The sequence below is a fragment of the Exophiala bonariae genome (genome assembly GCF_035927105.1).
Source record: "Exophiala bonariae strain CCFEE 5792 chromosome Unknown scaffold_20, whole genome shotgun sequence".
NCBI lineage: Eukaryota > Fungi > Ascomycota > Eurotiomycetes > Chaetothyriales > Herpotrichiellaceae > Exophiala > Exophiala bonariae.
Genome location: NW_027042495.1, coordinates 361,866 through 383,932, shown reverse-complemented (window position 1 = coordinate 383,932; position 22,067 = coordinate 361,866). Strand labels below are relative to the sequence as shown.

General features: G+C 48.3%; 10 protein-coding genes across 10 annotated transcripts; 6 read left to right on the top strand and 4 right to left on the bottom strand.

The window, feature by feature from the left end:
• Nucleotides 1-174: 174 nt before the first annotated feature.
• On the top strand, nt 175-1,456 carry LTR84_005433 (uncharacterized protein; the record flags this gene model as incomplete). Its single annotated transcript, XM_064849002.1, has 2 exons — nt 175-783; nt 836-1,456. 2 exons carry the CDS (start codon nt 175-177, stop codon nt 1,454-1,456), a joined length of 1,230 nt encoding a protein of 409 aa, XP_064704216.1.
• A 401-nt stretch (nt 1,457-1,857) lies between these two features.
• LTR84_005432 (uncharacterized protein) lies at nt 1,858-2,241 on the top strand (the record flags this gene model as incomplete). Its single annotated transcript, XM_064849001.1, has 1 exon — nt 1,858-2,241. One exon carries the CDS (start codon nt 1,858-1,860, stop codon nt 2,239-2,241), a length of 384 nt encoding a protein of 127 aa, XP_064704215.1.
• A 33-nt stretch (nt 2,242-2,274) lies between these two features.
• LTR84_005431 (uncharacterized protein) lies at nt 2,275-4,940 on the top strand (the record flags this gene model as incomplete). Its single annotated transcript, XM_064849000.1, has 2 exons — nt 2,275-2,475; nt 2,535-4,940. The coding sequence occupies 2 exons, from the start codon at nt 2,275-2,277 to the stop codon at nt 4,938-4,940; spliced, it is 2,607 nt and encodes an 868-aa protein (XP_064704214.1).
• Nucleotides 4,941-5,015: 75 nt separating this feature from the next.
• Nucleotides 5,016-6,937, bottom strand: LTR84_005430 (uncharacterized protein; the record flags this gene model as incomplete). Its single annotated transcript, XM_064848999.1, has 3 exons — nt 5,016-6,008; nt 6,058-6,494; nt 6,577-6,937. 3 exons carry the CDS (start codon nt 6,935-6,937, stop codon nt 5,016-5,018), a joined length of 1,791 nt encoding a protein of 596 aa, XP_064704213.1.
• Nucleotides 6,938-7,595: 658 nt separating this feature from the next.
• On the top strand, nt 7,596-8,444 carry LTR84_005429 (uncharacterized protein; the record flags this gene model as incomplete). The annotated part of the gene is made up of 1 exon (XM_064848998.1): nt 7,596-8,444. The coding sequence occupies one exon, from the start codon at nt 7,596-7,598 to the stop codon at nt 8,442-8,444; it is 849 nt and encodes a 282-aa protein (XP_064704212.1).
• A 2,095-nt stretch (nt 8,445-10,539) lies between these two features.
• Nucleotides 10,540-11,301, bottom strand: LTR84_005428 (uncharacterized protein; the record flags this gene model as incomplete). Its single annotated transcript, XM_064848997.1, has 1 exon — nt 10,540-11,301. One exon carries the CDS (start codon nt 11,299-11,301, stop codon nt 10,540-10,542), a length of 762 nt encoding a protein of 253 aa, XP_064704211.1.
• A 739-nt stretch (nt 11,302-12,040) lies between these two features.
• LTR84_005427 (uncharacterized protein) lies at nt 12,041-12,800 on the top strand (the record flags this gene model as incomplete). Its single annotated transcript, XM_064848996.1, has 4 exons — nt 12,041-12,084; nt 12,132-12,214; nt 12,384-12,603; nt 12,659-12,800. The coding sequence occupies 4 exons, from the start codon at nt 12,041-12,043 to the stop codon at nt 12,798-12,800; spliced, it is 489 nt and encodes a 162-aa protein (XP_064704210.1).
• Nucleotides 12,801-15,713: 2,913 nt separating this feature from the next.
• LTR84_005426 (uncharacterized protein) lies at nt 15,714-17,224 on the bottom strand (the record flags this gene model as incomplete). The annotated part of the gene is made up of 4 exons (XM_064848995.1): nt 15,714-16,365; nt 16,440-16,807; nt 16,858-16,962; nt 17,018-17,224. The coding sequence occupies 4 exons, from the start codon at nt 17,222-17,224 to the stop codon at nt 15,714-15,716; spliced, it is 1,332 nt and encodes a 443-aa protein (XP_064704209.1).
• Nucleotides 17,225-18,554: 1,330 nt separating this feature from the next.
• LTR84_005425 (uncharacterized protein) lies at nt 18,555-20,298 on the top strand (the record flags this gene model as incomplete). The annotated part of the gene is made up of 4 exons (XM_064848994.1): nt 18,555-18,689; nt 18,748-18,932; nt 18,997-19,481; nt 19,538-20,298. The coding sequence occupies 4 exons, from the start codon at nt 18,555-18,557 to the stop codon at nt 20,296-20,298; spliced, it is 1,566 nt and encodes a 521-aa protein (XP_064704208.1).
• A 365-nt stretch (nt 20,299-20,663) lies between these two features.
• LTR84_005424 (uncharacterized protein) lies at nt 20,664-21,440 on the bottom strand (the record flags this gene model as incomplete). Its single annotated transcript, XM_064848993.1, has 1 exon — nt 20,664-21,440. One exon carries the CDS (start codon nt 21,438-21,440, stop codon nt 20,664-20,666), a length of 777 nt encoding a protein of 258 aa, XP_064704207.1.
• Between the last annotated feature and the right edge of the window lie 627 nt (nt 21,441-22,067).

The following is a 22,067-nucleotide window of genomic DNA, read 5'->3' as shown; positions in this document are numbered from 1 at the left end:
CTTTGATTGTGTGATCGAGCTGACACCATTTCATGAAGTGGGACTTGCGAGATGATATATCTACGGCCACTTTCCACTCTTCCCGCACGACTCTTCTGACATGTGTTCCATATTTCAGCACTTGACCAACAACCAGAAAAAAATTGTGCACCATTCCACCTTCTACCAACAATCATGGCACCGCATGCTGAAGATCCTGTGCGGCTAGAATATCAGACAGATTCGTGGGATAGTCTGAATCACACATCAACCAAGCTGGCGGGGTCCGCCAAATCCAGTAGCAAGAAACGCTCGCTCGCTGATACCTACGTTCCGGGAAGGACACAGATTGAAGCTCACGAAACATACGAATTTGATCACTTAAGACCTCGCTTCCCAGACATCAAGTGGGAGCCTCTGAAGGAAGTGGCATATGAGGATAAAGGCTTGCTGGGAGATCCGCAGTTTCGTAATCTGCTTGATGCTGCAACAGATGTGGTTGATTACGTTCCTAAGATTGGGACTGAAATCTCCGGAGTCAATCTCAAAAACCTGACCGATGCACAAAAGAATGACCTGGCGAGGTTGATAGCCACGCGGGGTGTGGTTTTTTTCCGCGGTCAGCACGATTTTGATATTGACGCTCAACGAGAGCTCGGCCAATATTTTGGTACTCTGCACAAACATGCCACTACATCAGTGCCTGAGAGGGAAGGGCTTGAAGACGTGCACGTGATTTACACAACAGATAAATCCCTGGATCAGCGGGCTTTGTTCACTCCCACATTTTTGTGGCATTCAGACGTAAGCCGAGAGCCGTACGAACACTTGACACCCAACTGACTCGAATTGTTAGGTCACGTATGAAGTTCAACCACCTTCATATACATCTTTGAAAGTGCTCACGGGCCCGCCGAGAGGCGGAGGCGGTGACACACTATGGTGCTCCCAGTATGCATTGTACGACGTTCTATCGGCACCCATGCAGAAATACTTGGAGAGCTTGACAGCTCTGCATTCGGCAGAAGAACAAGCAGAAGGATCTCGAGCAATTGGGCGACCAGTGCGAAGAGACCCAGTTACGACAGAGCATCCATTGATTCGGGTGAATCCAGTTACAGGATGGAAATCGGTCTTCTTCAACCCCGGCTTCGTCACCAAAATTGTGGGAGTGCCGAAGGCCGAAAGTGATGCGATAATCCGGTATCTCAACGAACTCATTAGCACGACGCAAGAAGCACATGTGCGCTTTCAGTGGGGGAAGGGAGATGTTGCCTTTTGGGACAACAGGTCGACCAACCACAGCGCCAGCTATGGATTCATGCCTCACAGGCGACATGCTGTTCGTGTTGCGACCGCGGCTGAGAAGCCATTCTTGGATCCGAGTGGAAGATCTCAAGAAGAGCAATTCAATGAAAAATGGGGATTGCCAAATGTCAACAAGGATGGGTCTCGGCGATCAAACTATAATGATTGAAACCTGGAGAAATGGGGTTGATATGATCACCTGAGAATTTGTTATCATTATATTGAGCGTCAGCATTGCATTGTAGGTATTTTGGAGTTCAAAAATGTGAGTAACATGAAGGATATCCCTGCAAACGTGAAGATTCCAGAATTGTTTTTTTTCCTTTCGAAAGCCTTGATTGATCTCTCGTTCACATGGGCTGGGCGATGGATAGCCAGCTACTGGTCTCCTGCCCCAGGTACTTTGTTTCCTTCACAAATACCGTCAGCCTCGGGATCAGAAGAAGTTGGACTGCTCGGATCATCATTCATCCATACCCAATTGGCACGGATGCCGGAGCATCAACATTTCTCTGATCTACTGGCAAGCCTGAGTAGGGGACAACCTGTACTCCCCACTTCACTTCAATTATGACAGAATCATCAGTCTTGGAATACGCGAGACATCACGGTCTCGCAAGAAATCACCTGTCGGAAGACGTCATCCAGACCATGCTACACAGTTACACTCACATTTCTCAATCCAAGTCAGCTAAAGAAATCACCCTACTAATTGATCCCGAATTTTCATCTCTCGTCAGTTTCCTCGAAGAACCGAGATTACAACTCAGCAGAAACGCTGGTATCTTTCTATCTTCAAGTATTCGGGCGCCTGAATTTTCACCCCGATGGGATGACTTTCTGCCAGATCCTCATCGAAAGAGAAAGCTAAAACTCGAACTACCGCTCCTCGCCACTGATCATGATGAAGATGTGGCTACTGTCAAACGTGCCGTGAAACAAGTGTCGGATTAGGAGTCTGCCTTGTCGTTGTACGAACCATTCGAGATGACCAAGTTCTCAGAATTCGATGCAGAATGGGATGATATACCGTCAGGGAGGGCGGCCGACTCTGTCTGGAGGGAGATCAAGTCGGAGAGGGTACACGTTACGAAACATGCTTTAACAACTCTATCTCGTGCCTTGCGGGATGGTTTTGCAAAAAGGGACCTGGAAGACATCTATGACAGAGAACTGCCCCCGAGAAAGGTATCTTCATCGTCCCGGTCAGTGATTCAAGCAGACTGCTGATGCCGTGTTTCGTATAGGTCAAACTGCAGCCAACAACACCTGAACTCAAGGCAGAAGAGCCGAGTCCCGAACCGATGGATCTTGCCCTTTCAGGCACCGAACCTGCCATAACGCTTGAAGAGAAGAATATCCTTGACGATCTGCTTGAACATGTGGAGCAGGAGATGCGGTCCAAGACCAATCCGTCAACACAATCTCATGGCCTCAGTTCGAAGTCTTTGGACCAAAGTCCGAGGACAGCTTGCACCCGTTCCGCCTTAGCTATCGACAAAATGCCACGAACACCTATATGTCCATTCAACACTAGCCATCCCCGGGTGGGGTCTCGAAATGAGGATGAGATGGCTCTCGACGCCGTCTGTATGGATGACTACCTCTTGCTGAGTAGTGATTCAGACTACCAAGACCACATTCTTGATTCTCCTGAAGTCGATGATATCCGTTCTAAGATGCTAGTTGAACCCATACTTGGAGAGGAAAGCGAAGAGCCCTCAAAGGCGCCTCTTGATTCTGCCAATTCTCAAGCAGGTCCCCAGACTGGTGTTACGCGAAGCAAAATCTCATTGCTTAGCGATGACAGCCTCAGCCACTTGAGAAGGAGCATCACAGATGGTTCGAACGAATTCAGGCAGAGCTCACTTCAAGAGTGCCTAAAACCGGAATTCAATATTTCCGATGCAAGAAGCAAGACAAGCCCGGCCCCTCAATCCGACCCCAACGATGTAGACCGAGGCACAAATCTTATAACTCCTTTCAACGCCCTTGTTTACACGGAGGAAAACATACCTCATTTCTCAGTGCCGGAACACGCGCCGGCAGGCGAACTGAGGATAAAGCTGCCGAAGTTGGCACCTTATGATATCGTCAGCAGGGTACCTGGGGCTGAGACGGTCTCGCGAACACTCCAGAAGCTTGATAAACACGTTTCATTGACCATGAGAGGACTTGAGAGCGAGAAGGACATGAATTGGACCCCGTTCAAGTCTGAAATAATGAATGTTACTCTTGAGGAGTCGATTACCGATGATCAAGAACGTCATCTGAGACTCATCAGCCCCCCAAGTGACATCGTCCAAAGTTGTCAGCTACTTTTCAAGGAGCCCGGTCTGAGGATACTCGATGAAGACGAGGACACGGAGGATGAGTTGGAGGAAGATGAGCATCTAGCAGATCTAGTATCAACGTCCCTTGATCCACGTGTCCCTCAGAAGCGGCCTATGATCGACGACCTTCTCGCAGATTTGCCTCTGAGTGAGCGGTGGTCATCCACCAAGAAAGGGCCCTGTGTGAATGAAATAGGTACTGAGAGCTTCGGAGTACCATTCAGCCACGGGTTCTCTGCATCAAGTGCTCTCGAGACTTTCTTGGATCTTCGCGGAGGTCAATTTAAAAGGGTCAAGCCTTCGATACCGCCAGCCACAGCGCTCGAAATTCAAGATGATCCAATTCAAACTCAAACTCAGGAACCTGTAGCCATGAAAAGTGGCCAGAACTCGGAGCAAACTCACTATTCTCCTACGAGCATGTTGCCTGTGATACAGGTACCAGCAACCCCGGTGAATACTATCAGTGAGAAAACGAAAATCACGTTCTTACCGGAACTCAAAAGCTTATCGTGGAAAAGATTCATCATGGCCAAAACCTCCATGCTGAAAACGCATCGAAATTTGATTACTTTCCTAGAATGCCAGGGAGGCAGTGAATTGGAGGTCATCTATCGAGAGCTGAACTCCGCGAGTGATTTATCTGACACGAGTTTAGAACACCCAGATGTCATTCTGAATCCGAAATCATGCTTGATTTATACCAATAGCCAAGCACTCAACCAGAAGAGCTTACCCGGCCAAGACTCCCAGTCTTCAGCAACGATGGTAAGGAATCGAATATTGGCGTTGGCGCAAGAGTATGACCGCGTCTTCGTTATAGTCACAGGGTCAATCCCAGCAGGGGTAATTTCACAGATTCATATCGACACGATGACTGCATTCACTGGGTTTTGCGCCAGTATCAAGCTGGCAAACGTGACTCCGGTCTGGGCGATACCGACAAACAGTCACGCCAAGGCGGAAGACGCGGTACATGCATGGACCTGGACACTAATATCTCAACATGGATTTCCCACGAGCCAGCGAGATCAAAACACGCCAGGAGAACAAATCTCAACTCCATTGATTCATGATGAGACGAGCTGGGAGCATTTTCTTCGTAAATCGGGGATGAATCCTATGGCGGCACAGGTTGTGCTCGGCATGCTTCCTAGAGCTTCTTGTACGGGAGACGCGCGTGGCGAGGAATCGTGGGGGCTGAGTCGCCTTGTCAGAATGTCTGCACAGCAGAGAATGGACATGTTTGAAACCGTAGTAGGGAAATGGGCTATTGCGAGGATCAATTCTGTACTTGATGGCGAATGGTGCCAGAGGTAAGCCGGCCGGCCATTTTGGGCGGAAAATCTCTATGATGGAGTGGCCAGATATAGGACTTTGTTGTTCTACATATGTTCAGAAAATTTGACGAATCAAAGGTTCAATCTCGCTCCACACCCGTTGACATGTGCGAGCGAACTTCCCATCCGCCCAAGCAATTCTCTGCAGCAACTCTGCCAGACTCTCAAACGCATAGATGCTGTGGACAGAGCAGAACTCGGCGACCCACCTGACGAACCAGCGGCGATGAGAATCGTCCTGCGTCGTGACCGCGCCCACCATCAACACCCAGCACAGCAAGTCCTGGTTCCACCCCACAGGCGCAGTCTCCGAGGCCGCCAATCCATCCTCGAGACTCGCTTTGAGCGACATGGCAATCGTCGACGGCGACACGCCTGACAGAGTGATCGCTGGTGAAACAATATACAGGAACATGATTTTGCCCAGATACACCGACTGCATCATATTTGCGACCTGTGAATCATAGTCCGCCGACTGCGTGCCCAAGCGCGATGCCGCATACATCAGTCGTGAAGAGAGAAAGTCCTGGAACTCCACGTCGTTGGCACATCTCATGATGTCGTCGTCGTGGGGTTGGCGGTTCGGATCTTCGATTCTCGATTGGAGGAGGAATCGGATGTCGTGGAATTCCGAAGACGGGATATCGATGGTGCGGTGTGGGTGGGTCGGAAAGCTGCGCTCAAAATTGAAGGTGTTGCTGTTGTTGATCCCTCGTGTTGAGGACTGATGTTCTGGAAGTGGTGGACTTATCGGCTGTACGAGGCACCTAGAAATCACGAAAAGATGCAAGGTTGAGTCAAGATGATATTGAGGACGCCTCAGGATGATCAAGGAGAATTGACTGACATGACTCACCAGTTCGAAAGTCGCAACAGCATGCAGAACAGTTCGGGCTTCCGCGTATCTCTTCCCCTCCGACTCAGTCCGTTCACGATCGCAGCAAGATGAAATTTCGCCGACTCGTTGTGAAGCGTCGGACATCGCAACTATACCCCCCGTCCCAAAAACGCGCGGACTTGTGTCAGCGTGCGCGTCGGATTTTCGTGTCTGTGGAAATTCTTGGACTCAGGAGAGAAAAAATAACCCATCAACTCACATCGATATAGGCAAGCATACTGATAGTGCAGATCAACTGATCCATCGAGCTGCCGGCGTCAGACAGCTGTGCATTCAGCGCCGAGATCGCTGCGCCGCGGTACGACCAAAATTGTTTGTCGCACGACACGCCCTGCGACTGTCGAAACTGGACCAGCGTGGTCATCAGCATCAGGAAACACGCCGAATTGTTCAGTGCGATGTTGAGGAATTCGCGCTCGTACTTGTTGATTGCGCCTTGGGTGTTGAGTTCTGTCATGTCTAGATACGTTGTGGACAGTTTGGTTAGACTGACAGGAGCTTCACGGATTGGAAGTGACTGAAAGACTCGGAGCATCTTACAGTGTCCAAATAGTCTATGAAATTCATCGTTTACAGGCACGGGGAAGTTTACGAATGGATCCCTTTGAAACGTGCTCACTGGGTCCTGGACCAACTCTGTATTGCAACCGGTCAGTATTGTGTTCATGTCCTCAAGTTGTCAGACGGAGGGAAATGTCAGAAGTCCGTTTTTCATTACTTGGTACAATCGGCCTCAACTCCTTGGGTTTCTTCGAGCTACTGTCTTCCTTTCTCTCAATTCTGAAGCGACCTAGTCGTGTCAGCGGTGGCTTTGATGATCCCGAACTGGTAGTGGCATCCTCCAATGCTGCTGCAGATCTATCCAGTTGATTGAGTTGCTTTCGGCGGTGAAAATCGACCATCAGGTGTTGCCTGATGGATGCATCACCTGGCCTTAGAGATGTCGGTGGTGGTCTTGATGATGCCGAATCAGCAGCAACATATGGAACAAATAACAGATCCTGGGTTCTTGGGGTGTCAGCATTCCGGGCTTTGGGAGCCCGGTAGCGTTTAAATTCCAGAGGTGTTGTGTTGCTCATTTGGTCGATGTTTGTAGAGCATAGCTATGATGGTGGTACTGTATCTTGCTGGAGTGATGTCCTCTGAGGGTCGGAACGGACATGATGGATAGGGAGTACAAGTAGTAATATCTTCAATGTCTGGCTGTTTTAAGCCAACAGGATATCTGACTCAGCTAACCCCACCAGCGGCGAAGGTCCGTAGTCCCAGTAACCCTGCAGCCTCCCATGCAAGTAGAGGATCCCATCTGTACTCCGTACGTTAGCCAGGCTTTACATCAGAAAGTTTGTGTCCAACATTAAGGCACCTTCCTAGAATTCCAATAGGTGGTTAAATGTGGCTTGACATCTAGTATATGGGTCAACTTTTGGCAGCCTCGCAGGCGGAGGAACCAATTCGCCGACACGCCAACGTCATTGCCACTATTGGCACCATCGACTCTTCAATGCCTCTGAATACCCAAGGTATCTAACCAAGTCAATGTGTCTATTATGCGACTCGAGTACCAACATCACCGAGTGTGCGATCGCGGCACCCACTAGAACACGGAACACGGCAGACGGGATGCGGAGGCCGGCTTGGAGACTAGCATCATAAGCTATCGGTAGTGGCTAGCTGTCACAACCCTGAATTTTCTCTCGAGGTCAGTGATAAACCTTTGTCTGCACATTGCTCGCCATGGGTTCGTCGTCACCAGCAAACTCCATCGCCACGTCTCTATCGTTTACTTCATGGAATGATGAGAAACCCATCACCATTGTACTTCTCCATGGAGGCTTTACGTGTCGTCTCGAGTTTGCACTTGTTCTTCCGCACCTCGATGACTTCCATGTTCTTCTCCCCGATCTCCCATTGCATTCAGCGTCACGCCATATCAAACCGGGCACGACCGAAAATTCGGCGTTGCATGTTGCGCAACTGATTCGATCGCATGCTCACGATGGGAAAGCCCACGTTGTTGGCGTCTCCATGGGTGGCTACATAGGCCAGTGCCTTGCGCTAGATCAGCCAGACGTTGTCCTCTCGCTGTTTGTCACAGGGGCTGCTCCTCTAGCTGGCAAGCGCCTGTTCATGGCTCGCTGGACCAGACTTACCTATTACATGATGAGGATTATGATGCATTGGCTCCCTAGCTGGGTGTTCCGCTATCAAGCTGCATCAATTGGCCTAATGTTGAGTGACGAATTGGTAGCGGAAATGAGGGACAATATCACTTGGGAGCTGATGCAGGACATGTTCCCGTGGATTTTGTCATTTTCATTGTATGACGTGCATCGGTTACGAGTACGCGTTCTCTCTATCGCAGGGGCGAAAGATGATGACGTGCCCGCCATAGAAAGAACGGCAGTGGCGTTGAGAAATAGGACAAGGGATGATGGTGAGACTTGGCCTGAGGATGGCTCAGGAGCAGTGGTTTTGAGGGAGGCAACGCATGGGTGGGACATGCAGTTCCCAAGGCTCTTTGCTCAAGGCGTGCGGGCTTGGGTTCATGAAGAGCAGTTACCTAAAGAGTTTGAGAGGCTGTAGCAGCAACATGAGACGGCAGAGAAGAGGCCCAAGGGCTTTTCAAAGAGGGATATATGTTGGGGAGGAAAATATGGAGAGGTCGAAGAGTAAAGGTATTTCTGGGAGTATTTTCACCTCGAATGGCAACCACTACCATCTCTGCAGCAAGAGGAACACGAGACTACGCGATGGGTCCTCATCTTGGGCGCTGACTCCATGATATTGTGTCAAATTTGTTCGTGGTTCATCCACAATGTGGCAAAGTGTTTAGAACAATGCATGTCCGGCGAAAATGCTTTCTCATCATTTTTGTGAGTGCGCAGGACTTGTAATGGTGCCAAAACCAAAAAAAAAAAATAGAAAACGACGAGCTCAAGTTTTGAACCCCGGACACAAAAACTCCTGCCAACGCAGGATAAAATCCCTTTCAGGATTTTGTATTACTTTACTCCTCCCCTCCCTCAGCTCCCTCTCAGTCTGGGGACATATCCACGGACTGTGAGGCTAGGAGGAAGAAGTTTCAAGTTCTAACGAACTAACAGATACAGCAAGCTGATATTTTCTCGATTCTCGGACCAGCGCCCTGTTAACTGTTGAGTACTTTTCAACTTGATCAAAATATATACTGATTGTTTTCAGTGAATATTAGGTGATGTTTTATGTGAAGACTAGGGGCGTACTATGTAGTAGTGATGATTCTAGAAGCTTTCTCCTGTGAAGTTGCCGTCCCAACTCTGGAACAAAGCCCTGACGCAGGGGTCAACTCACTAACAGAGCTCTGGTCACTAGGCTGCACAGTTTCCTAGCAGAGTACAATAACTGTTATGTTGTACAGAATTCGTGATCTATTTCGTGTGACATGTGGACAATTCACTGACTTTGACGTTCGAAAATTTGCTTAGTAGAACCACCTTCTCGACCGAAGCTACGATCAAACACATCTGAAAGACCACAGACTCGCCCGATTCTAAAATCGCCACTCTGATTCTTACGGGCAAGTGCACAGGTCTTCCCTCTTCATTCAAGGCGGGACACATTGCGCAGGCAACTGTCGCCCTCAGAGCACTCGCAGCTGCTTTGATACGGGAGCTTAGAAATGGCGTGCCAGTCCCAAAAGTCGAAGTGTCCCTTGACCATGCCTGCCTGGGATGCAAGACTATGGACCTCTGGACCATTGATGACCAAGCTCCGTCACCAGATAAGCATTCCGTAGGAGGGGTACACAAGACTTCTGACGGCCATGTTATTTTCCTGGATGCATTCCTTCATCATCGCGCGCGAGCGCTCAAAATTCTCGGTCTGCTGAGTAAGTAAAGATCGCCAGGACTTGCAGCCAGAGGCGAGGCCAATCCTTCAATACACCTATGCAGACTACGGGGAAAGTAAGGCAATATCCGATCCATCTAATGACGTGGTATATCCTGTGCCTCTCCTAAAGCAGCAACATATCTTGATCATCCAGGCAGTGCAACTCTGAGTGCAACAAATGAGGAAATTTGTCCAAGGAAGGCTTGAGTCACCTGTTTCGGAGCGAATCAGTTCGTGGCCTGCAGGACTTAGTATGATCGACCAATCCACTGATGGAAAAACCGAGATCTTCAGTGTACTTGAAAAATGGTCGGACTAATCACCCCGACATCTTTGAGAGACTACATAGATTTTTTGCCACTGGCACGTTTAAAGCGGATAACGTTGGGCGTGGCTTCAGGTAAGTTTGAGCCTTGCGGTACTCCACCGACCGAATCTGGTAGAAAATTCATCCAATCACATCTTCTGGCGCTTTGTCTTCGCTGCGTCTCTAAATGCATGGCTGTAGCTGTCATGTCACAATCACACTAAACTTGATATTGCAATATTTCTCAAAGCATCAGACCCGATGGTCAAAAGTCGTTGAAAACTCATATGTTCACATGTAGGAATCTGCAAAGGCATCTGCGGGGATTTGTAATCAATTGCCACCCTGAGGTGCAAGTGGAAAGAAACGACGACGGAACAGTTCCAATATCTCTCCAAAAGGCAATTGACGGCAGGTGGAGGAAATTTGGACCGTCATGGAATTGCTAACTACTTATGTAGCTTCAGGCTGGTGGTGCGTCTGGCTCATACTAGATTACATTTATTCAGCTGGAGCCTCATTTTCATATTCTGCGAGCGCAATGAGTGTTGGAAGTAGCGTGCGAGGAAAGGTCGAGGCGAGTCGGTTTTTCGCATATTCCTCCTTGCCTGTACCCTTGCCATCAAGCCCAAATTCACACCCCCACTCTCCCACAAAATTATCGTAGGTCGTCTCTGGCTTGTAAGCACATAAGCCACACATGATACCGATGAATTGATCCTTGAACCCCAGTCGTGGGAATGCGCCGACAATTGCTTTGAACTCGTCCACAGTGATCAACTGGTTGGCAATAAAATGTCCCTGGAAGTCGGCCAGAATGCCCATGCTTGCAAGCATTACTTCAGGCTCTTTGTGCTGTGAGAACGATGGTGTGGCATGAAGGGCAATTGCGTCCCACGCGAGTTGAACTCGGTGTTTGTCCCAGACTCCGGATTCCTTGGTGCTCTGGAGATATGTACGAGCCATGTTGGCGCTGTCGACTTCAAATCTCTTGTCCTTTGAGAGAAGGGACTTGTCGACTGCCCACCCTAAGTCATGCATAATCACGGAGTAGACGATTAACTCAGCGTCCAATGGTTCCGCGTCCTTCCGAGCCAGCTTTTGCGACAACAGTATAGCAAAGTAGGCGCTCCGAATACAGTGGTTGACCGTGGTAGGGCTGGTGATCTTTTTGGAGTGCTCGAGTGCACCCCTAATCAGGGGTGTCACAGGTAGACTAAGGGTGCCATCAAGCAAAGATGGAAATGGCGAATTCGAAGACATATCTTGAGGGCGTCAAAGAGTTCTGTACAGAGTACTAAGTAGTTATCGGGCTGCAATATTATTGTAGATAAGCGAGAGCAAGGCTCTTTATACCGAGCGACAATTGGAACTCTTTCAGAGACAAATAGAACAAGCAGGAGCAGCAGTTGACGTGTAACAATTAGCCACTGAAGTCAGTAGAGAAGCATGATTAGTAAAAATTGCCGCATCAAGCAAGAGGAGAAAGATCGGAATGATTTGATATACCATGGACCATTTCCCTACGGGAAAAGTAGTCTCATTATAGAAAGTTTTCTTCGCCGGGCGATAGTGGTCAAGGACAATTCTTCGTGGTCGGCGCGTTTGGTAAGCCCGTCAATGTCAATATGCCACAATCGGAGCAACATCCTAAAGAAGGTTCTTTTGCTTTATTCGGGGTTTATAGGGGTCGTGAATTCATAATACAGATGTCCTGATGCACACGTAGATTTCTCAGCAATAGAAAGTGCCATTGCGTTTCATGATTGAATTTCGCCCATAGACCGGGAGTCGATAATCCAAAAATTTGGGTAATCAGGCAGAAGTATGGTGACAAACATTCTCGACTCGAAGAAAAAATCTCAACAGTATAAAAGTATCTCAGGGTATCGGATTGTGAAGGACTTCGACGTTGCAAGAGAAAAAGACTCGAAACTCTTTACTCCTTTGTTGAAGACTTTACCTCACGATACCGCCGTTTCAGTGACCTCAAGTCAAAACAATGGCCACAGCCTTGACTGTCAAAGAGCTGCTAGCTCGTAATAGGTGCGTCTGTTCATTGGTATACAACCAGAGATACTGATGTTGGTCAGTGAGTATGCCGAGGGGCATCAGCGGATTCCGACTTGGGAAGAATTAGGTGCTGCTGGAGCACCACCACCACAGATCCTGATAAGTTAGTACAATTGATCCAGCCCTTGGTGCAAGAAACCTAAATACTCACACACAAATATAGTTACATGTGCGGATCCAAGATGTATTCCAGAGCGTTATTTCAAACTTGGAATTGGAGGGAAGATTGAGCCCTTGTGCCCTAGAGTCATGAGAAAGCTAACATATCACAGAAGCCTTGGTATTCCGCACGACTGGTGCAGAAACCAAATCTACCCTCCCTGGTATTCTAGCACTCGACACCCTCGTCTCGCTCACAGATATACTTGTTGTCAAGCACACCGACTGTGGCGGTCTCGTAATTCGCGATGCCAATGTTAAGAAACAGCTCTTGGAACTTGCACCAGGGTCGGAGGATAAAATCAAGGCAATGCAATTTGCAGAGATCACGGGGTCAGTTTTCTTTGGTTCATATTGGCTATTTGGAGATTCTAACAATCTGCACTAGAACTCTCGAGGACAGTGCTGAAGAGGAAGTGGCTTTCTTAAAGAGCTCGGAGCTTTTGCGACCTGAACTCAAGGAGTGTATTCGTGGCTATGTGTGGAATCTGGAGACAGGTGATATCAAAGCCACTGCGGTTGCATTCTAGTGCCTTTAGCTCCTGCGCCTAATGTGTAGCGGACTTGTTCCATATCTCGTTAGATAGTGTCCCTTAAATACTAAGTAGCATCGGAGGTTGACGGAGTTTCCTCAAAATCTCCACAATTCCCTGGTTGATGAAAAGCAGAAATGGATCTCTCTAAGTTCATTCAAATCTCTGATCTTGCCTTGCTCCCCAGTATCCCAACTCCTGCAACAGTGAAGAAGATTGAGCAAACTCAGCCCATCAACAACTCGCATCTTTCGTGGCATCTCCCGCGGTCCTCACAAAGTGCAACACGTAGCCTGGCTGCCAGAGTACTCTGTGTTCAGATGGGGCACATGATGCCCAAGACTCGCCGTTTGGTTTGGTAAAGAAGGCCTTGACGTGAGATCTTTCGTAGATCTCGTCGCTCAGGTAGACCGGTTCGGTGGGTGCTAAGCCGGATTCTTGAAGCCCGTCTAAGTTCTCAAGGTTCTTGACAGAGTGATGAGTCGAATATGCGACGCGATTGCATTAGATGAAGGGTCCCCAGTCGATAGCCTCAGAAGCAAAACGGTAGCGCTCGAAGCCTTCTTTCATCGCCAAGTACTGCGGATGTTGACCAGTGATTGCCCATTGGCATGGTATCTGATATGCTATTTGAAGTTAATATTTGCGTTCTCCGCAGGTAGTGGGATCGTAGACTTACCCCGCGGGCAAGATACGGATCGATAAACTCATGTTGCTGAGTCGACTCCAAATGAACCCGAGGCTGAAGCACGAACCAGACTCGTACATAAACCTCCTTTTTACCCTTGCCAAGATGCCGATATACATCGGCCATTTTTTCCGTAGTCTCATTTGAGCCAATCAGTCTTCCGCTGCCCGAATGGTATCCCGATCTGCCCCAATTGTTCAACAAATGGTGAGCCGGCAACTTAGGCTTGTCTTCGATGTGGGTTGGAAGTAAGCCGTTCAATTCGACTTGCAGGGCTATGTCGCGAATCACCGTTGGAGTTTGAATCATCCGGGGAATGTTGATGTAAGGAAGATCGAGCAGAGATGCACCATCTTGTCCCATGTAATAGATCGAGCTGAGTCGCGGATAATCTTCGAGACCAGCTAAAATTGTTGCCGCGTCAACAGAAGTGTGATGAAACTGAGTGTAACGATCGCGACCTCCTGGTAGTGGCTGCGGTGCTCGGCCTGGAAGACATGTTCACAGCCACAACTTTGTGACATATGGCCGCGCCCATGGTGGACAAAATCGGTAACGAGTACTGTCCGAGCACAGCGCAACTTCGGGGAGGAAACTCATCGTTACTTCACGGAGAAACTTGCTGGTTTGTCGTAGAGCACTGGGGTTGTCTAAGTCGTGGGCAGGGATCCGCTTGGGGGTCGGCGCTGATCTGTGTTTTGGTATCGATGTACGTCCACGCATAAGAGTTTGAAGATTGTTGAGTATCTCGGCCGGAGGTCGTCGAGGAGTCAACCGGCCCAGTGCCGCGCCGCATTCACTGGCAGCTGAACGCGGCTAGGGAACTGGATGAGATCTTCGGGATCTTCCATCTCTGCATGCGCACCAATGATATCCAGTGGTAGGCTCTGCATCCACGTTATAAGATAGTGCTCCCGGTGGTCGGGAAATGAAAGGGAAATGGCTAGTGAAGATGGAGCGAAGGAGAAATGAAAAGAAGATCGAGTGAGAAGTCGAACAAATTACAGAGGTTTGCCCTTGATTCTAGGCCAACATCACAGCCAAGGCGCCTGTTATTGTAAAAGGCGACTTAGAAATACTTCTATGAAGTGAGTGAATGAATGACTGAGTGAGTGATTGATGGCCGCCTCGCAGGCAGTGAATGTTGCCCTTCAGCGGGATGATAAGTCTGATAACCGCACTTACGAGCTTCCGCTTGGTCTGTCCCTCCTCACTCTTTTCACTTTTGTGTTCAGACTGTGTGTCGCTATGTTCGTGCCATGTAACGTGAAACTTCCAAAGGCTATTCCTGAGAGCAACATGATATATCAACAATAACAAAGCCGGGATGCTGGTGAAGTCACATCCAAAGATTTTGGTTGAGAAGAGAAGGAAGACATGGGTTTAGCCTGATGTGCGATTTTCGTAGGAGGCGCCGGCCTTCCTGTGCAGAGAGGACAGAATGTGTGAGTTCCAAGGCATGATTCTGTCCAGTTTCCGACTGCGCCGTATCCCTGTGTGATACGTTCCTAGGTATCTATGCCTGAGACGAAGTTCAAAATCCAAGATTCAGCGGTGGCACGTCTGACGAGAAACCCCCTGAGTATCCACTGGACCCCATGAGCTTGTGTCAAATCTCAACTCTTGCCCATATCCGCGACCAAGGCTGGCAACACTTCACAAAACGTGCTAGAGAGCTCGTTGACGAGGAAAGCAGGGTTGCCATTATGACGGCATCAAATCATGGTTGTTCAGGATGGTTGAAGAGATGTGGGACACAATTGATCCTGTATTCACCCAGATACTCTCTCAGAAAGCATTGCTAAGTCCTGGCTCGGGTCAAGACAGACTTGTAAGCCAGGGTGGGCGAGGAATACGTTCAAACCAGTTTGATTCGCTGTCGCATCTGCCAGCAACTCGTGGCTGGCCTCAGACACTGATCTTGCAATCAATAGTATTTTTCGCAGCCCAAATTCAGCAGTCCTTCCACTGAGATAACAAGTCAAAGAAAATGGGGCTTATTGGTGTTTCAATGACACCTACGGTAGCAACAATGCTTTAAATTCAAAAGGAATGCACAACTTTTTACTGGTGACCCCCTCTAAGATCTAGACATCTAGCCCAAAGTTTCTCGTCCCACTAATGACACATTTTTGGCTTTCAACGAACGTAGACTGTATGGTTAAATTGCAACCGAAGTAAAGTCAGCGGAACGCAACATACTTTTTCCTTAACAATTGGCCTCAAAACCGCCTGGCGCGCTCTCCATGCTCCTCAATATGATCACCACTGAGGCTGGGACGATGTTCGTAACGTACACTCCACTCAAGATCGCGTCGAATAATCATCCTCTGACTATCATGGCTGTCGGAACTTTGCTGGTCTTCCTGAACTAGATTTCCGGTGCTGATCTTGCTGTCATATTCATGCTCTCGTTCGTCGAACGCTGCGGAGGAGTATTGTTTAGAACCCTGATCTTCCAAGGTACTGGCGATTTCTTCCCATCCTTGCGACTCTTTCTTTCGACGTGTGGCTAAAGGCTCTAACGCAATGTCTTGGCTGTGCTCTGCGCCGGTAGTATTTTGACTTCTTTCTATTCGCCGAGATAGAAAGCCTTTGATTTTTGTGCCTTGGCTAAGATGCGAGCCTTCCTCCTTCCCAGAACCGTATGCACCTTTTTGATAACCTGAACCCGAAACAGTATCCACACGTCCACCCCATGTTGTGTACGTCGCAGCCATAAAAGGGCGCAAACAGGGAATCGTGGCACTGACGATAGCCGCAGAAAGCTGGACCTGGGATGTAATAACAACATTCACTGACTTGAGCGTCGGATCGGCAGAATCAATGGCTGCAAGGATATAATGGAGACGGAAGCCTAGTGGGAAAAATAATCTGCATATAAAAGTCAGCCAATACACTACCAGACTACACGTTGGCTCCCCTCAGAGGTGTAAAGATCAACTTACAACAAACGAAAAGTGAACCCCAAGATGACTGCAAGTTTTTTGCTGAGTCGGAGCTGGACGGAGGACACGATAAGTACAAGAGTCGCAAACAGAGACAGTTCTGTGAAAATGTCAAAAGCAGCCACCGCTTTTCTTCGTTGTGCAAGTCCTGAACATTGCTTCCCAATGAAAATCCATGGGGAACTGAGGTCGCACGACAGAGCGGTTATGAGTAACGAGACGACACCAAGTACAATGGTGGCAAATAGGATAATGTTGGCGACAAGAGCTTGCTCCGTCTTTGCAGTAAGGCGTAAGAGGAGAAGGATGACAGAACATTTTGCGATCCAGATAGTGATTACATAGAATAAATCTGAGATGTAGTAAGCCTGCAAGATTAGCGTCGTGGAGCCGCAGTACATTCGACGAGCTTGCCTACTTTTTGAAGTTGTTGAAGATTCTCAGGCCTCACATCCTGAAGCGTTTGGCCAACGCCCAATCGAACTTCATATATCGCAATACTAGACTGAACGATGAACGATATCTATCCATGTCAGCAATGTCTTTGGGCCAGATGCGGATCTTTCTATAGCACTTACAAATGCGCCAAATATGGAGATATCATCTTTTCCATAAGACTGACTGAACGCAATTCGTACATAAACTCTGATCAAGAGAGAAACAACAGCAGTCGCAAGGCAGAACCAGGTCACAATCCACAAAACCCCACGTTGATCAGTGGGAGTGACTATGGCAATCGGCGGCGATTGCCCGGGCATCAGCTCCAGTGGCAGCAGACCAGACATGCTAGATCAATGCACGGAGCGAGACTCTCTGTGCAAGAGGATGTGAATGTACCATTAAAATTGTGTAGAGAAGTTCATAGATAATAATTGTAGTCAGTCGTCTTGGATAATGTGTGACCTAAGAGCGGACATCCATCCTGCAAGATATTCTCAACTCAGGGGACTTTGTATCGAGAGATGGAGCCCTGCAGACCGCAGACTGCAAGCAGTGGTGATTCACAGCGCTCATCCTTTGTAATCCTTGTGATTGCGAAGTTCCGGTGGCTGGACTTGACCAGTGCCTGAACTTATTCCTGTGCCTGGTGCATCTCATGAGACTCAGGGGATAGACGCGTAGTCGGGCTGCTTAAACGCGAGGGACAGTGCAGAACTCGGAGCCACGACTCCAACCAGTAGGTGTGAGCCAACGAGACTACACTGCCCTCCCCCCAAATTGCCACCTCGAAGCGATGGCCTTGCGGCACACCACCGAGTTAAAATTCTTGAAGCAAGTTTTATGATCCTTACATGTGATAAGCTCTCAGCTCAAAGTCGACTTCTCCACAATACTAGTGGCTTTTGAGGCTTCAAAGCAAGGGTTCGGTCATCGATGGTGATACCTGCAGTTTTCCAGCCACTGGGCACTTTTAAATGTTTCTGACTTGAACGAGCCAGATAGCATATGCCACTATGCTGTGGGCTCTATCAAAGGGACAGGTGGTGTTAGATCCATAGTGAACGCAAAGAGAACGATGTTGAACTTTGTTTCGTACGCATATTCGGACGGACTCTCCTCTTTGATGGTGAGTACTCGGTAACACTATCCTTGACCATGTCTCTTCATTGTCAAGCAAAAGTACAGATTGGGGTTAGATTTGTGTGAGCGGAGGACTAGCGGGAAGCGAGGGTCCGGCCGAGGCAGCCGTGGTGGATCATGTTTACCCAGCTCGGCAAAAGCTTCGATGTTGTGACGCCTTTGGGTTGGTTGAGCTCGAAGGCAGTGAACAAGGGCCCTGGTCGGACTAGTACTGCACCTTGGTTCCCCGACAGTCTAAGAAGGTCTCGAATGTACTCCTTGACACCTCAATATGCTAGACTATGTCGACATGATTCATGCGTACCACTTGTGAAGCGATATGAATGGTTGGTGGTCAAGGCGTTCAGACGAACACTCTGAGATGGTTTCCCAAGCAGCGAGCCTACCATCGCATGACTTTTTGTCCGATTTTCCCTTCCTTTCAACTTCTTCCATAAGCTTGGTCAGGTAGATCTCCTGAGGTTTGGCTTAGCTATTCAGATTCGAGCAGACAAGACCAGACATTGCGGGTTATTGCTTTCCCCTACAGCCGTCATGACTACGAAACAAACACACCGGGTCGAGGCGTACAATGAAGATGAACACCACTCGGAAAGCAAGAAAAGCATGGCAGGGACGCAAGCTGATGAACACGACATGCAAGTACTAGGAAAGACCCAACAGCTTAATGTGAGCATCACTCCAGCCGTCTATTTTGTTGTGATGAAAGATATGTTAAGTCTTGTAGCGAAATTTCAGATTTATCTCTATCCTGGGATTCTCATGTACTGCAATGAGCACTTGGGAAATCACGCTTTCATCGAGCATATTCGGTCTGATCAATGGCGGGTTGCCTGGTCTGGTATGGGGATACTTTATCGTCTGGATGGGCTATTTCACAGTCTTCGCCTCGATATCTGAACTGGCTTCCATGTGAGATTCTATACCCTCTCAGTGTTGAAGAAGTGGAACATGACTAATTGAAATTTACACACAGGGCACCTACAGCTGGTGGTCAATATCATTGGACTTCGGAACTATCGCCTAAGAGTTGTCAAAAATTTCTCAGTTACATGGTTGGATGGCTCAGTGCCCTTGGCTGGCAAGCAGGTTATGCATCAATAGCCTTTATCGCTGGCACATTGATCCAAGGTCTGATTGTTCTAAACAATCCGAATTATATCTTCGAGCGGTGGCACGGCACTCTCTTGGTCATCGCTATCACAGCTTTCTCGATCTTCTTCAACACCTTCCTTGCCAAAAGGCTCCCGATAGTAGAAGGATTGGTATTGATCCTCCACGTTTTGGGTTTCTTCGGCGTCCTTATCCCACTTTGGGTTCTGGGCCCACGAAACTCAACCGAGATGGTATTTACCGAGTTCACAAACTTTGGTGGCTGGAGCTCGACTGGACTATCAGTGATGGTCGGCATGTTGACTACCGTGTACGGAATGCTAGGAGCTGATTCGGCAGTCCATATGGGTAAGTAGATCCCTGACCAAAACTGAAATCCGGAACTTTATTGATGCAGTCTATAGCTGAAGAAATTCGCGATGCCGGCATTGTTCTTCCTCGAGCAACAATGTGGTCATTGACAATCAACGGTGCTTTTGGATTTGTCATGATGATCACATACTGTTTTACTTTGGGAGACCCTTTCGCAGACATGGAGTCTCCGACTGGCTATCCTGTGATCGCTGCCTTCTTCTATGCTACTCGAAGCTATGCTGGCACGTCCGTCATGATCGCAATCATTATCGTCAATGTTACGGCATCATGCATTAGCACTCTAGCCACCGTCTCCCGACAGACTTGGTCCTTCGCTCGAGATGGTGGCCTCCCCTTTGCCAATTTCATTGGCGCCGTCAAGCCTGGCTGGAACATACCACTCAACGCTGTTTGCCTTACATTCGTCTTTACGACTCTTCTCTCACTGATCAACATTGGATCTACTGTTGCATTCAATGCAATATGTTCCATGGCGACGAACGCGCTTCTATCCACCTACATTATTTCGCTCTCATGTCTTATACTTAGACGAGTCAAAGGTCCTGCACTTCCACCGCGTCGATGGTCACTTGGTTCATTCGGTCTCCCCATTAATCTCGCTGCTCTCTTGTTTCTAATCTGGATCTGGGTATTTTGCTTCTTTCCACAAGAGACTCCTGTAACAGCAGCCAAGATGAATTGGAACATCGTTATCAATGCAGGAGTTATGATATTTGCCATCGCATATTACTTTGTTGTTGGCAGACATCGCTATGTCGCGCCGGTCATGTTGGTGAAGAGGGATCTGTGAACGTACGATGAAGAGAGTTTTGCAAGTACGTTTCGTAAACGAACCCACAGATTTGTTAATCATTTCGATATTCGTCAAAGTGATTGGTAACATTGGCAGACCTATGCATGATAATTTCTAGAAGAATTAAACTCCAGGTTAATTGGGTGCTCTGTATACTCCAGTAATCAATTTAATCTCTCAGTGTGTAAAACTCTTTGAAATTCGTGGTTTACCTCAAATATAAGATAGCCCGCTGACTTCATACGACGTATGCGTTGTGTAATTTCGTATCATTGTTTGACTGCTTTATTTCTTGATTCAATTATCAATTCATTGTCTTTGATAGCACGCGAATACGGTCGAAAGGTTACCACATCGCTAGGTCAAGCCGCGGTTGCTATGACAAGTTGATTAGGATACTCATCAAGGAGCTCCTGCCACCAGTCAATGTCTTCTTGCTCCTCGGCTGTCAGAATTGTCTTGTCGGGTTTTACATATTTCAATATCTTCAATCCCACATTCGCCGCTGCTCCTTCGAAGATTTCCTTCTTCAACACATATGTATCAAACTCAACCTTAGGCACTGTATCAAACTCCACATGCATCTTCACACCGTCTCCAGAAGGTAGGGGCTGGATATTGCTTTCTCGAGCACCATACTTGAGCGTCTTCATCGACTCTGGCTGAAATTTCTCCTGATTTTGAATTATGCCAAGGAAGGTTCCATTTGGTTTGAGGTACTTTGCAATATTTGACCAGAATCCCTCCAATTGTGCGGCTGATTCAGCATAGTTGAGTAGCCACATTCCGATCACCAGGTCGAATGACTTGGGCTGCAGACCTAGGTGGTCTAGAGACTGAGAGCAATCGGCCACGTGAAGCTGGAACTGGTCGGCATCCCTTGTAGTGGCTTTGCAGACGTCGATCATCTCTTTGGAGATATCGATACCAACCAAACCCTTTGCGCCGAATTTTCGGGCCTCTCGAAGCCCAATACCCGTACCACAAGCTAAGTCGAGAACCTGAGCACCATTCCAGTCACCAAGCTCTTGGAGATTCCTATCGAGTAGCGTCCAGAGAATGCGTACTGCGGGTGTTGCCCAAATGATGTCGTAGTCGCCAGCGACATCGTCATACATCTGCTTTTCAGCATCCGACATCTTATCCAATGATGTCGAGCTTTAAGACTCCCGCTTTTCGAATCAAGGCTCTGGAACAAAGAAGCTGCAGTCAAAACTTCCCGGCCAATCTAAAGGATTACTCAGATCTTTCAGGTCTTTCAAGGAAGTACCAAGGTGCGTAGATTGCAAAGAAAAGAGACGTGCAAACGAGCCAGTAGACAGTACCACCGACCCAGGTCTGTCTTTCTTCGATTGAGGTATCAAATGAAAGTACTCTGTGCTTGCAAGCGATCACAGTCCTGCGACCAACCATTCCTGAAAATGCACCCTGTTATGACTCAAAAGAGGACATGAGAACAATCCCAATACCAAGCTATTTATGCATGGCGTCTTCGGTTGCTGTTAGGGCCGCCGCACAATCAACCGTACCGGACCCGCACCTGGAGATATCGCCCAAGTTGGTGGATCTTGATTGCACCACGTTCTTGTTACTCTTAAGAATAGGTCAAGAACTTATCTCTAGATCATGCGTGGTCAGGGGTTCAAACTCCGCAACCAATTCGTCGTAGGCCGACAGCTGCCTCGTATACTATCCGGTCTGTACCTACCGAACACCATGCTCATGATGGCGGCCCGGAGGTGCGTACGTGTTGGATGAAACCTTCC